This window comes from Vipera berus, assembly GCF_964194415.1.
Source record: "Vipera berus genome assembly, chromosome: Z".
NCBI classification, from domain to species: Eukaryota; Metazoa; Chordata; class Lepidosauria; order Squamata; family Viperidae; genus Vipera; species Vipera berus.
Window position 1 is genome coordinate 13,870,778 of NC_138205.1, and position 14,649 is coordinate 13,885,426.

The 14,649-nt window shown below is 46.2% G+C and overlaps 1 protein-coding gene across 2 annotated transcripts in view; it reads left to right on the forward strand.

The window, feature by feature from the left end:
- Nucleotides 1-8,886, forward strand: part of LOC308678283 (branched-chain alpha-ketoacid dehydrogenase kinase-like) — a 45,176-nt gene extending 36,290 nt beyond the window's left edge. For both annotated transcript variants that reach the window (XM_081345386.1, XM_081345387.1), the window contains 5 exons: nt 455-528; nt 1,890-2,018; nt 4,493-4,582; nt 6,769-6,930; nt 7,805-8,886. In XM_081345386.1, coding sequence (XP_081201512.1) covers nt 455-528; nt 1,890-2,018; nt 4,493-4,582; nt 6,769-6,930; nt 7,805-7,949 — 600 coding nt within the window. In that variant the 3' untranslated portion in view covers nt 7,950-8,886. The remainder of the gene's footprint in view (nt 1-454; nt 529-1,889; nt 2,019-4,492; nt 4,583-6,768; nt 6,931-7,804) is intronic.
- The last annotated feature ends 5,763 nt before the right edge of the window (nt 8,887-14,649 follow it).

Genomic DNA, 14,649 nt, shown 5'->3' on the forward strand with positions numbered 1-14,649 from the left:
GCTTTCACGCTGTCTTTAAAACATTTAATAAAACATTTTTATGTTAAAAAAACAACAACAACAAAGCACTATGGGAGGCATACCGAGAGAGCATCTTAACAATGCCGTGTTCCAAGGCACCCAAATGCAGGCAGGATTCCTCGTCAGAACAGACAGATCAAACGTTCCTTCCTCTGGCAATAAAGAGAGGTTTGAGGTTCCGGAGTGACCAAGGAAGCAGAAATTGTCTGGCAGGAGAAATTAGCAACCATTCGTCAAGGTTTTGCTTTTGACTCCTCAGCCCATAGAACTTGCCTGCCCAGCCCAAAGTTTTTTTAGTATTAGCTTTTAGACTTTGGCCTTGGGGTTGAGGGAAGACAGCTTTTAGGTTAAATATTTCATTGGGATGAATGGCATTCATCCGATGCTGAAGCATCATTTTTATTATTGTTATTGTTATTGCATTTTCTTGCAGCCAGATTTTGTCGGAATCATCTGCACCCGTTTGTCGCCAAAGAAAATAATTGAAAAATGGGTAGATTTCGCCAGGTAATTTACTTATTGCTGTTGATCTGGTTTCACACTGGTTATACAGGAATAACTTAACGACCACAATTGAGCTTAAAATTTATGTTGCTAAGTGAGTCATTTGATAAGAGAGTTTTGCCCCATTTTACGACCTTTCTTGCCACAGTTGTTAAGCGAGTCCCTGCAGTTGTTAAATTAATAATACAATTGTTAGGTGAATCCACTTGTCAGAAGGTCACAAAAGAGGATCACATGACCCCAGGACACGGCGAGTGTCATAAATGTGAGTCAGTTGCCAAGCGTCTTAATTCTGATCACATGACCATGGGGATGCTAAAAGAGTCATAAGTGTGAAAAAAAGTTGTAAGTCACTTTTTTTCAGGGCTGTTGTAGCTTTGAACAGTCATTAAGGGAACAGTTGTAACTTGAGGACTAACCTGTAGTATAATATGCTACAGTCAATAGCTCCACCTAGTGGCCATATTAGATAGTTCTTTTTTGTTTTGTTTTTTTAGGCTTTGTAGATTACAAGTAGTTCTCAACTTACAACCATTCATTTAGCGACCGTTCTAAGTGACAACGGCACTGAAAAAAGTGACTTACAACCAGTCCTCACACTTATAACTGTGGCAGCATCCTCATTGTCACATGATCAAAATTTGGGAGCTTGGCAAAGGGCATATATTTACGATGGTTGGAGCGATGATATTGCCATTTGCGATCTTCCTGGTTGGCTTTTGACAATTCTGAAGTCACTGGGGGAAGCCAGATTTGCTCAACAACCTCACGACTCACTTAACAACGGCAGCGATTCATCCATGCCAAAAAGATCATAAAAACTGACTCTAACAATCATCTTATTAGCAACAGAAATTGTAGCCCAATCGTGGCCGTAAGTCGAGGACTGCCTGTAACCGTTAGCTTCCTCCACCCTGCAATTCTTCTGCTAATTGCAGATCGATCGGAATCATGCCATAGCATCAAGTGTTATATTAAAAGGCATTTAAACTAAATAGAAGCACAAAATAACCCAATAAAAGATGTTGAGTTGAATTTAAAGAATAATTTAAAATTCAAACCTTTGGATGGTGTAATAACTGGAGACCGATTAAAAGATGGATCCGATTTGCTTATGACTATAACCTTTTCGGTATATGGGTGAGGATTGCATTTGTGCCTGATGATTGACAGAATGCTGCTCCTGTTCCATTAATCAAAGAGAAAAGGATCAGGAGTGAACACCAAAACTACGGGATTGGTTTAGTCAGCATGCCTGCAAAGGTGGAAACTAATCAGTCTTTTTCTAGCACAGGTTGTCCCCAGAAACATCACTTAATAAGAAATGTGGGCCTCCATTTATCCCCCTTCCCATTTTTCCACAGGCGCCTGTGTGAACACAAGTATGGGAATGCGCCTCAGGTGCGGATCAATGGGCACGTGGCAGCTCGCTTCCCTTTCATTCCGATGCCTCTGGATTACATTCTTCCAGAGTTGCTCAAGAACGCAATGCGGTGAGTGCCGGAGCACTGTTAGTGGGAGGGGGATTGGGACCTAATTTAGGGGATTGGGACCTAATTTGGTGGATTTACTTGCATGAGAAGACAGGAATGTCAAGAATGTAAACAGGCATCTGTCATGGATGGATATCACGAGGGAGATTAATAATAATAATAATAATAATAATAATAATAATAATAATAATAATAATAATAATGCCACCAATAGTAATAGGCGCCTTGGGTGCAATCCCAAAACAACTGGGGCACCACTTGAACACCATTGGCATTGACAAATTCGCCATTAGTCAATTGCAAAAGGCGGCCTTACTGGGAACTGCTTCCATCCTGCGACGATATCTGTAATACCATCAAACATCCACATCTGCCTATCCCAGGTCCTTGGTAAGGACTCGATAGGTAGACAAAAATGCCAAATCCAGTCTGAACAGTCTGGCTGACTGTGCGATGATTGATAATAATAATAATAACAACTTCCTGCAATAACTCCAGCAAAGCTACAAAAAACTGCGCTACTTGGAACATCTTACATTTTAAGGAGATACCTGGTTGATACCTAGGATGCTGGCAGCAACCCGTGTCGACCGTTAGTGCCAGTCAATTTGAGTGTTCAGTTGACTGAGTTTCATGTTTTATGAATAAAAGTTTTATAATAATAATAATAACGAGAGGGATCTTGGTGGTCATCTAGTCCAACCCCTGCTCAGGCAAGAAACCCTTAACCATTTCAGACAAATGGCTGTCCACTCTCTTCTTAAAAAACTCCCAGTGTTGGAGCAGTCACAGCTTATGACAATTGGGACTGGAGTTTCTATCATTAAAGACATTAAGTGAATTACATCCAAATTTAGAACCTTTATTGCCACAGTCCTTAAGTGAAAATAGAATAGAATAGAATAGAATAGAATAGAATAGAATAGAATAGAATAGAATAGAATAGAATAGAATAGAATAGAATAGAATAGAATAGAATAGAATAGAATAGAATAGAATAGAATAACAGAGTTGGAAGGGACCTTGGAGGTCATCTAGTCCAACCCCCTGCTCAGGCAGGATACCCTATACCAGGGCTTTTCAACCAGTGGTACGGGTACCACCTGTGGTACATTGGCACCTGGCAGGTGGTACGCGACCATCCTAAAAAAGTGGTAGTGGGGGAGGGGAATGAGCTGAATCGGTGGCAGCACCGCACAAGCCTGAGCAAGAGACAGCTGCAGGGCTGTCAGGGCTCAGTGGAAGCGCCAGGATCAGTGCCAGGCTCCAGATGCTTGGCAACTGATTCATATTTATGACGGTTGCAGTGTCCCAGGGTCATGTGAAGTGACCAAAACCTGCTGCATCCACCCAGCAGACAGGGGGGAATAAAAACCAAACACACCCCACCCCCACTGCCAATCCTCAACAGAAATGCTCACAACAATGAAAACCTCGGACAGGAGGAAGAGCGCCACCGAGCAGGCAGGCAGGTGTCTTGCTCGGCTGTGGCTTAGGGGGCACTTTATTCAGTGCCACTGTAACTTTGAACAGTCACTAAGCGAACCTCATCACTTTTTTCCTTTCCTTTTTTTTTGGGGGGGCGGGTTTCATCAGGTTTTTGACACCTTGCTAGGCGACTGGTGGTACTTGGGATGTTGCCATATCCTAAAAGTGGTACAATGGGTGAAAAGGTTGAAAAGCCCTGCCCTATACCATTTCAGACAAATGGCTGTCCAGTCTCTTCTTAAAAACTTCCAGCGTTGGAGCATTCACAGCTTCTGGAGGCAGGTTGTTCCACTGGTTAATTGTTCTGTCAGGAAGTTTCTCCTTAGTTCTAGGTTATTTCTCTCCTTGACTAGTTTTCATCCGTTGCTTCTTGTCCTGCTTTCAGATGCTTTGGAGAATAGCTTGGCTCCCTCTTCTTTGTGGCAGCCCCTGAGATATTGGAAGACTGCTATCATGTCACCCCTCACCCTTCTCTTCATTAAACTACACATACCCAATTCCAGCAACTGTTCCTTACGTGTTTTAGCCTCCAGCCCCCTGTACGTAAAACATTAAAAAGTGGTTGGTTTTCCCCCCTCAGAAAGTCCGAGCTTCTTGTTTCTGTTGTCTTGATCTATATATTTTCTGGATAGGGACAAAACACCGTAGAGAAGATCAAGATTGTTAAGCTTGTAAGCCGCCCTGAGTCTTCGGAGAAGGGCGGGATATAAATGGAATTTTTAAAAAAAAAGATTGAAAGAGGTGACTTCCCAAGAGAGAAGGGAAGGAAGAAAACCAGTAGTAGGAAAAGAAAGAGGTAGAAGGAAAAAAAGTTGTATGTTAGCAGACTGCTTTGAAATAATCTATCACATTCTGAGCTTAAATTGCAAGCTTTTTTTTTAAAAAAAGTGAAATCCTTAATTTCACTTCCCCCCCCCCCAAATTCTTGCAATCAGCTGAAATGCTGTTTTAATGGAATAATAGCTTCATGGCTTTGATTCTTTCAGAGCTACTATGGAATCTCACCTGGATACCCCATACAACGTGCCAGACATTATCATCACGATTGCCAACAATGATATTGACCTCATCATAAGGTACACAGCCTTTGCTGCACTGTTTGCATATCTATGTACTATTAAAACTCTCCTGTCTGTCTGTGGGAAACTTTAACTGGGCAAAATAGTGCACGGTGGGACTACAGTTTTTGAACCCAGGCACCTGAAATGGGTTATCTTACAGATTGCATCCAAATCTAGGAGCGATGAATCCTGTGGAATTGAAATTTGGCAAATTTTATAAAACATTTTACCCTAAAGCATTTAATAACGTCATAAATCTTTCCCTGCGATCATCTGCCGATGTTTAACTGTGCTTTGTACATCTCTGAATATCTGCCTGAATATTTAAGAACTTTTCCAGTGTAAACAATGCATTAGAAGCTCTGTCACTGTTGTAGACATTGAGGAATCTGGCAAGGAAATATCCCTGAAACGATCATCCCAACAGTTCATGGGCTGTCTAATCTCTACTGAAGGCTTAAGGTGGCTACTGATGCCTGCAGTCTTGATGGGAACTCCCAGAATTCCCAAGCCAGCATGGTGGCTGAAGAGTTCTGGGAGTTGCAAGTCCACAAGTCCCAAAGTTGCCAAAGTTAAACATCCCTGCCTTAGAGGACCGAGATAATGATACTTGTGAATATACTGTATTGAGCCCTACTCTTGAGGTTGACTAGGTGAATATCTCCATCGTAGGGAGGAATACGGCAAGCATTTTTGTTTATTAGTAATGTTTTACTTCATCTTTCTGTTTATTCCAATGCTCCGAGGGGCTTCTTAGAACAAAAATTACAGAGCACTCCCCCCCCACCTTTAATTAGATAAATTAAATGGAACAAAGAGAGCAGAAACTACATGAGCCTTTTTAGTGAGGGGATTCCGTAGCCTATAAGCCACCAAAGAAAAGGCCTTATGACGGTGGTTAAGAGACATCTTCAAGAATGTCAAGACAGACTGCAAGCAAGGGATGGGGAACTGCTGTTGAGCCACCAGCTTCAGAGCCACAAGTGGGTAAATACAGCTCCTGTGACAACTGGGGATGAAGGAGTTCCCCCCCCCCAAACTGCAGATCCCACCCCAATTCCCGACTCCAGCTTTCTGTTTGCCAGCAGTGCCTCCATTTTGTCTAGATTTCATTTCAGCTTATTTTCTCTCACCCTGCCCACTGTTGAGCTGGGCCACTGTAGGTCCAGATGGTTTCCTTGGAGTTAGATGGTAGGAAGTAGCAGAGCTGGGTATCGCCAGCATCCTGTTAACATTCCACCCCAAGATCTGAATGACCTCCCACATACCTCTAGTCCAGGGGTGTCAAACTCATTTCCATTGAGGGCCGCATCAGCATTGCGGTTGCCCTCACAGGGCCAGGTGGGTATGGCCAGGGTGGGCGTGGCCTACTGGGTGGGCGTGGCTAGAGTGCGTATGCCCTACTGGGTGGGCGTGGCCAGCTCTACATCGTTCGCATCAAGGGTGCCTATGGGGGCCTGGGCAGGAGTGGGACAGATCTGAGGGTCTCTGGCAGAAGGAGGGTCTCTGGGCCAGGGCCAAGGCAGTGGGGGCCGTTCCCTCACTGTTTCCAGGATGGCTTCGCGGGCCACATGAAACCACTTCACGGGCCGGATCTGGCCCCCGGGCCTTGTGTTTGACATGTCTGCTCTAGAGGTTAGCTGAGGAGACAGATAGAATCCCTTGGGACTTTATAAATCAATGCCAAAATAATAATAATAATAATTCAGCTTCTGAGCATGTCCCAACAGAAGAGACCAGAATTGCTGCAAATTTCTTCCTAGGCTGAACCCTATCAGACAGCAATGGCAATAGCACTTAGTCTTATATACCGCTTCAGAGTGCTTTACAGCCCTCTCTAAGCGGTTTACAGAGTCACCATATTGTCCCCCCCCCCCAAAAAAAACCACAGTTTGGGTCTTCATTTTACCTACCTCAGAAGGATGGAAAGCTGAGTCAACCTTGAGCCGGTGAGGATCGAACTGCTGGCAGTCAGCAGAATTAGCCTGCAATGCTGCCTCCTAACCACTGTGCCAGCACGGATGACCCAGAAGATACCATGGTGGGTATCCAAAGCTCCTGAAAAACCCAAGAGGACCGGTGGAGTTGCACTCCCTCCATCTGATCTTTTACCAAGAAGGTCTTCTACAAAGGCAAGCCAGTCTCATAAGTTTGCCGCGTCAAGAATGGCTTCTTCTGCATGTCTCTCTTCCTGTTGGCAGGATTTCGGACCGAGGAGCAGGAATCCCTCACGATCACGTTGACAAGGTCACCGATTACCACTTTACCACGGCTGAAGCGAGCGCTCAGGATCCCCGCCTGAGCAGCGTCTTCGGGAACATGGTGGAAATGGGGAACAGTGCCCAGTCAGGCCCCATGCACGGGTGAGCACACGGCATAGAAGGGAAGGGAGGTATTTGGGATAATCCAGACATGGTAGGCCCCCCAAAAAGGTTGCGAAATCAGATCTGGTCATGTGGTGACCCGCTTGATGACTGTCACGACTGATGACTCAATTACGGTCATAACTCAAGGACTACCTGTATAGTCATCGTTCAGTAGTTTGGTTGCATTGGGGGGGTGGGGGGTGGGAAGAGGGGCTTACCTTTCTTGAAGCAGCGACACCCCACGGAGGCTTCCTCGTCTCCTACTGCAGTGATGGAGAACCTTTTTGAGACTGAGGGCCCAAACTGCAACCCAAAACCCACTTATGTATCATCGGGTGCCGGGTGGGCATGGCCCATTGGGTGGGTGTGGCCCATTGGGTGGGCGTGGCCCATTGGGTGGGCGTGGCTGCAGTGGTAACGGCAGACTGGGTGGGACTCAAAAGTGCAATCCATCAATTCCAACTTCGCGTGAACTTTTTTTTTCCCCCGTGAGAAGTTGAAATTGATTGATTGAACCTTTTTTTTTTTTGCACACGGCGGTGGAGGCCTAAAGCGAAAAGGTTTTATAAAACCCAGCTGAAGGCCTAGGACTGGGTCGACGGCACACGTGCCCACAGAGAGGGTTCTGCGGGGCCACCTGTGGCACCCGTGCCATAGGTTCGCCACCATGGTCCTACTGTAATAGGTGGGCATGGAAGTCAATCTGATGCACAGTGAGGTTAGTTTGCTGCGAATAAGCCATGTAGGGTGTCTTTGGAGGTTTCTGTCTCCTCCAAAAACTGGCCCTCGAAGAGAGGACTCTGCTACTGACGCTTCTTGTTGCTGCGGAGAGTTTGACACTTTCCATCCCTTTTGATTCCTTCTTCCACAGGTTCGGCTTTGGCTTGCCAACATCCCGGGCTTACGCCGAATATCTAGGTGGCTCCTTGACCCTCCAATCCCTACAGGGCATTGGCACAGATGTCTACCTCCGTCTCAAACACATCGACGGCAGAGAGGAGAGTTTCCGCATTTAGAAAGACCCCTTCCTTGCTTCCGGAGAAAGCATTTATATACCCCAAACCGAACCCACGTTGGCATGGATTCCACCACCGGTTTTTTTTTTCCTCATCTGGATTCCTAAGCATCTGCTGTGCTCCCCTCACAAAGCACTTTGATCCTTCGGGACACCTAGATGTGGTGAGGAAGGAACAGAGGGCTTCCTCTCCCGCGTGGTTGCTCCTTCAGTACACTGCTTCCCGATGCACCCTCTAGTCCCGCGTTGGTGCATCTTCGGTGGTCCTCGGGTGGCCTCTTGAACCCAAGCAACCCAAAGCCCCTCCCTGCCTCCCTCCCCCGCGGAAAGACTCGCTCAAGGCCACCAAGAGCTTCCGAGCAAAGCAGTGTTCTTTCTCCATCGTCGTCTTGCACGCCGCCAACCCCACCTGTGGCCTTTTTCCCAACCTCCTCGGCTTGACCTTTGAAGCCTTTGAAGATGCACGGTGAAAAGGAGGTGTCCTCCGTCACGCATCGTGCCCGGATCCCACCACGATTGGCCACTCAGCATTTCTTCATCTCTGTGGATGGACTGTGATGACAGGATGGAGCATCTGAAGAGTTCTCCATTGCTGCCATCTAAGATTTGAAGGCGGGTTTCCTTCTTGGGAATTAGAATCTACCTGTCGCTCGGCAAAGAGACTTTTCGTGGTGCACAACAGTGAAAGAGGAGGGCGTGGGGGGTGGGGAAATACGACATGGCCCCCTTTTGCAATCCAGACTATGGATTCCACAAGGTTCTGCCTCTTCCCGAGGCAACGTATGTTATTGGCACCTTTCCTCTCTGCCCTTGATCTTAGCTGACTATTAAATCCAGAATAAAGAGTTTGTTGTCTGCTCTTCCCTCTCCATTACAGGGTGGAGATTTGAAATGAAAAACCATGATTTCCCATTACAATACTTAAATAAAAAAAAAGTGCACACTCAAATATCCAGCATGTTCATTTTTCCTCGAGGGATACCTGTAGCTACTACATATCGGAAATGGAAATCTCTACCGATGTAAAACCATGTTTTGTTGTTCGTGGTGGTGATAAACAAAACTTTCCGGAGGACGCAGCTCACCTGCAGGACTCATACACACGTAGGGTGTGTACTTTTGTAGATCCTGCTATGACATAATTAACCCTATTGCTATAGGTAGTCCTTGACTTAAAACCACAACTGGGACCAGAATTCTGTTGCTAGCCAGGGCGGTTGCTAAGTGAGTAGCGCCCAGTTTTGTGACTGTGGCCGTTAAGCAAATCACTGCAGTTGTTAAGTGAAATCATGCGGTCATTAAGCGAATGAGGCTTTGTTTGTCAGAAGCCGGCTGGAGAGGTCGCAAATAGCGATCACATGACCTTGGGATGCTGCAACTGTCTTAAATGGCAAGCCTGTGTGGGCTTGACACGGGGGGGGGAAGGGGGACAAGGACAGCGCCTGGGGGCGTCCAGATACAGCGGATGACAAAAACAATGGCGACAAGCCCTTCCCTCCCCCATTACCCCGACTGGCAGAGCATGGTGGCATCGGCTCCACCGCCAGCCCGCCGAACAGCTGTTTGGCACAGGGAGACACCAGGAATCCGGATGCCTCTAGCACCTTGGTGGCGAACCTATAGCACGCGTGCCACAGGTGGCACACAGAGCCCTCTCTGTGGGCACGCATGCCGTCACCCCAGTCCTAGGCCTTCAGTTGGAGTTGGAAGCCTGCAGGCCGTCCTGCCTCGTTGCTCATATCAACTTGCACACCAGATGCTGGTTAGGTGGGGGTGGGTGGGAGAGTGGAGCCAGTTGGGAAACGCATATGTAAGGCGCTGGGAGTGATTGCTCCCAGCGCTAACTTGGTTTGCTGTTTCTGTAACTAAACGCATGCCAGAACGTTTGGCGATTAAAGCCAGCCACCGGTGAACTCCACAGCTTGTTTCTTCTTGGAGCCAGGGTTGTGTGGTAAGGACTTCTGACATTAAATGCATGTTGGTTGCCAAGCCCTTGAATTTTGATTACATGACTCTTGACGATTCTGTGACAGTCATAAGGGCGAGGGGCAATCGTAAGTCATTTCTTTCCATGCCGTTGTAACTTCGAGTGGTGGCTAAATGAGTGATTGTCAGTCAAGGACTGCCTGGAGTTAAGCTGGAGATCTCGGGAGTCGACACCAATTTGATGGCACATATTCAATCGCCCGCAGAAGAAGAGCTTGGTGTAACGGTTAAAGGCACCTGGCTAGAAACCAGGAAACACTGATTTCTAGTCCTACTTTAGGCACAAAACCAGCTGGGGGACTTTGAGCCAGTTAGTCTCTCTCAGCCCTGGGAAGAAAGCGGCAGCGGCAAACCACTTCTTCTTCTTTGCAAGAAAACTGTAGGAACTTGTCCAAACAGTTGCCAGAAATACTTGAACACAGACAAAGAGGGGTGAAAGGAGGGAGCAATGAAAACACAATTAATTTTCTGAAATTATGTACAATCTCAATGCCGATGTTAAGGAACAGAGCTTTTTTTTGCATTTATAAAAATTTCATATTCTCTGAAATTAGACCTTGCTTACAGGAAGATCCTGAAGCTAAAACTCAAATACTTTGGCCACCTAATGAGAAGGAAGGACTCACTGGAGAAGAGCCTAATGCTGGGAAAGGTGGAGGGCAAGAGAAGAAGGGGACGACAGAGAATGAGGTGGCTGGATGGAGTCACTGAAGCAGTAGGTGTGAGCTTAAATGGACTCCAGAAGATGGTAGAGGACAGGAAGGCCTGGAGGAACGTTGTCCATACGGTCGCGATGGGTCGGACACGACTTCGCAACTAACAACAACAGGAAGAATACTTTCTCTAGCAGAGGTCCTAAAATTTGTGTGTGTGAACAGGACAGTAAATGGGAACAAGGGAGGGCTTATCTATTTACCTATTTATTTATTTGAGGGGACATTTGACAAGGGGAAGGACTTGCCTTGGGGAAGCAAATGCAAGCCTCTCTGGCATCCTTGGTGCTCTTGAGTTTGGTGGCTTTCTTGCAGACGGTTTCCTCACCAAACTACCCTAGGTAACGTCAGCCGTGTTCCTCTTCTCGTTGGAGAAAAAGGCGAAAGAAGGCCTTTCTGTTCTTCGAGATTCTTCAGAGGAGATAAAAGATTTTGTTCTTTGGGAAAACCTTTAACAAGAGGCCACCTAGCCTAAATATGAATACAGGTAGTCCTCAGCTTACAACTTCATTTAATGACCGCTCAAAGTTACAGCATCACCAGAAAAAAAGTCACTTATGACCGTGTTTCACACTTAGAATCATTGCAGCATCCCCATGGCCACGGGGTCAAAATCTGGATGCTCATATTTATGACAGTTGCAGTGTCCTGGGATCATGGGATCACCTTCTGGGACCTCCTGACGAGCAAAGTCAATGGGGAAGCCAGGTTGACTTAACAACCCTGTTACTAATTTTAATAGCTTGCAGTGATTCACTTAACAATCGTGGCCAGAAAGGTTGTAAAATGGGGCAAAACTCACCTGACAAATGTCTCACTCATCACAAATATCCCACCACTCAAAACTAACCTGAGCACTATAAAGAAGTACTCCGGGTGCTGCCTGGAGAAGTTGCCATGCCTACCAACAAAATGAGATCTACAAGGAGAAGAGGGCACAGAAAATTGGCCAGGGGCAGAGCAGAAGGGAGGTGGATCTCCATTGTTGTTGTTAGCTGCGAAGTCGTGTCTGACCTATCGCGACCCCATGGACAACGTTCCTTCAGGCCTTCTCTACCATCTTCTGGAGTCCATTTAAGCTCACGCCTACTGCTTCAATGACTCCATCCAGCCACCTCATTCTCTGTCGTCCCCTTCTTCTCTTGCCCTCAACCTTTCCCAGCATTAGGCTCTTCTCCAGTGAGTCCTTCCTTCTCATTAGGTGGCCAAAGTATTTGAGTTTCAACTTCAGGATCTGGACTTCTAAAGAGCAGTCAGGGTTGATCTCCTCTAGGACTGACCGGTTTGATCGCATTGCAGTCCAAGGGACTCGCAGGAGTCTTCTCCAGCACCATAGTTCAAAGGCCTCAATTCTTTGGCGCTCAGCCTTTCTTATGGTCCAATTTTCACTGCCATACATTGCCTCTGGGAAGACCATAGCCTTGACTATACGCACTTTTGTTGACAGGGTGATGTCTCTGCTTTTTAGTGTGCTGTCTAGATGGATCTCCATAAGATGTCTCATTGGAAGTAGAAGATAAAAGAGCCAATCTGGTCTAGCGGTTAAGGCACCAGGCTAGAAAACAGGAGACTGTGAGTTCAAGTCCTGCTTTAGCCACAAAAGCCGCCTTGAGTTATTTGTAAAAATAATAAAGGCAGGGTAGGAATCAATAAAACGGGAGGAGGACAATTCTGAGCAACTGGTTGAAAAATCTGGACAAGGAAGGTGAACGCTAATCAGATCCGAACATAGAGCAGGAAACTAAACCTAAACCATGGTCATTAAGGGAACCCATTTCTGCAATGGGCAGTTTTTGCCAGAAACCAGAAGTCACAAATCGGTGTCACGTAACCGTGGGATGCTGCAAACGGTTATGAATGTGGGCCGGTTGCCAAGGACCCAAAATGCCATCACAGGACGGTGAGGGTTGAGGAGGCAGCTGTCAAAACTTCAAATTCAGCAGTACCTTTTTTGGTTTCCATTGTAACTTAGGTTATTACGCAACCAGACATAAGTCAATGTGCTCTCCTGCTCACTCACACACCCACTTAACCATGGTTTAGTGGGTTTATTAATATTGCCCAGCAATTCCCTTCACCAAAAGCCCAGAACTGTCCCAATTACGTCCAGCCACAAGCAGGCCAATGCTAAAGTTGCCCAATCAAAAATAAACTCACTAGGCAAAATTAAGTCCACAATACAAGAGGTTTCAGAAGGCAAGAAAAGTCCAGAGTTCACAAAGCACAATCCAGGTTCAAGGCACGGTGTCAATCCAAAGCAAGGCAGGAATCACAACCGGAAAACACACAGCTAGGAAATGAACACGTTGTTCCCAGCATTGCCTCCATCTGTCTGCTGTGCTAAATGCAGCCCATTAAGAAGGGCGAGGCTTTCTCCTCATGAGTAATCTGGCTGACCTTTCCTGCTCCTGCCTTTTCTCTGCCCTACGTGTGTTCTTGGATCAGGTGCAGCAGGCAGTTCTCATCTCATCTCTGACCAGCTGCAGTTGCATGCTTTCCCACCCATTTTTGTTGCTAAGTGAGACAATTGTTAAGCAAACTTTACCCCCATCTTATGACCGTTCTTGCCACAGTTGTTAAGTGAATCACTGCAGTTGTTTTTTTGCCACAAAAACTTGGTCTGCAGACTCGGCTTTCTCAAAAGTCTGTTGAGATAATCATTACCATTTCACTGATCAAATAGTTAAATCAAATGGACTTTGGAATCAGATACCGGCTCCTTTAAGAAGTTGCTTGGATGCTGAAAATGTGATTGGTTTATGCCGACAACAGTCTAATTACTTACACCAAGTTGGGTGGCATTATTTTGTGGGGGCAACACCTGAGCAGGTTCCCAGTACAAGTGATCCTGTCCTGCTTTGATTATCACAGAAGGCCAGGTAAGTCCACACCTCCAGCCTTTATTTTAACTGAAGAGGCATGATTTTGCAGGCTGAACGGAAGAAGCTTCTTGGTCGAGAAGTGAAAATTCCAGCTCTATTTTTATTGATATTCAACTACAATCTATAACCACCGTGGCCAAAGGCATACCAGGTTGATAAAACTGAGTGTACATTGAGGGAACAAGTAGAAGTGTGACTCCTGGTAGCTTCATGGATTTCAGCAGGTAGCTATGGCCACTTCTCGATGTCTTCTACAGAGGTTGAAACTTTAGGAGAAATTATGGGAAATCCAATTGTGGGTGCTCCAACACCAGAGGTTTTTAATAAGAGAGTGGACAACCATTTGTCTGAAATGGTATGGGGTCTTCTGCTTGAGCGGAAGGTTGGACTTTGAAGTCCTCTAAGGTCCCAATTCTGTTATACTGTTCTATTGTTCCATCCTAAAAGATGGGAGAGCTATGGAAATATTTTGAGCATGCAGGAAAGGTGCAAACTTTGTGTGGAAATATAATTGATTGTTGGTTAGGCTTTTCATAAAGGGACGCGATGGCTCAGTGGGTTAGGACGCTGAGCTTGTCGATCAGAAGGTCGGCAGTTTGGTGGGTCGAATCCCGAGTGCCGCGTAACACAGTGAGCGCCTGTTACTCGTCCCAGCTTCTGCCAACCTAGCAGTTCGAAAGCACGTAAAAATGCAAGTAGAAAAATAGGGACCACTACGGTGGGAAGGTAACAGCGTTCCGTGCGCCTTTGGCATCTAGTCATGCCAGCCACATGACCACGGAGACGTCCTCGGACAAGCGCTGGCTCTTTGGCTTTGAAACGGAGATGAGCACCGGCCCCTAGAGTCGGAAAGGACTAGCACGCATGTGCGGGGGAACCTTTACCTTTACCTTTACCATAGGCTTTTCATAAGTCAGAGGTGAGCAGCCCTCTCTGCTGGTTGAAGGACTCAGTCCCTAGGGCTGTAATATTCTTTTTCTTCCGTTTTTGAGGCTATCCGGTTTTTTTTTTCCCCTTATGGTTTTTAAAAATGGCAAACTAGTTGAGCTTACATTACAGTTTCCATATACTTCCCAACTCCGAATGATGCAATAATATGTTGTTGTAATAACATGTTGCT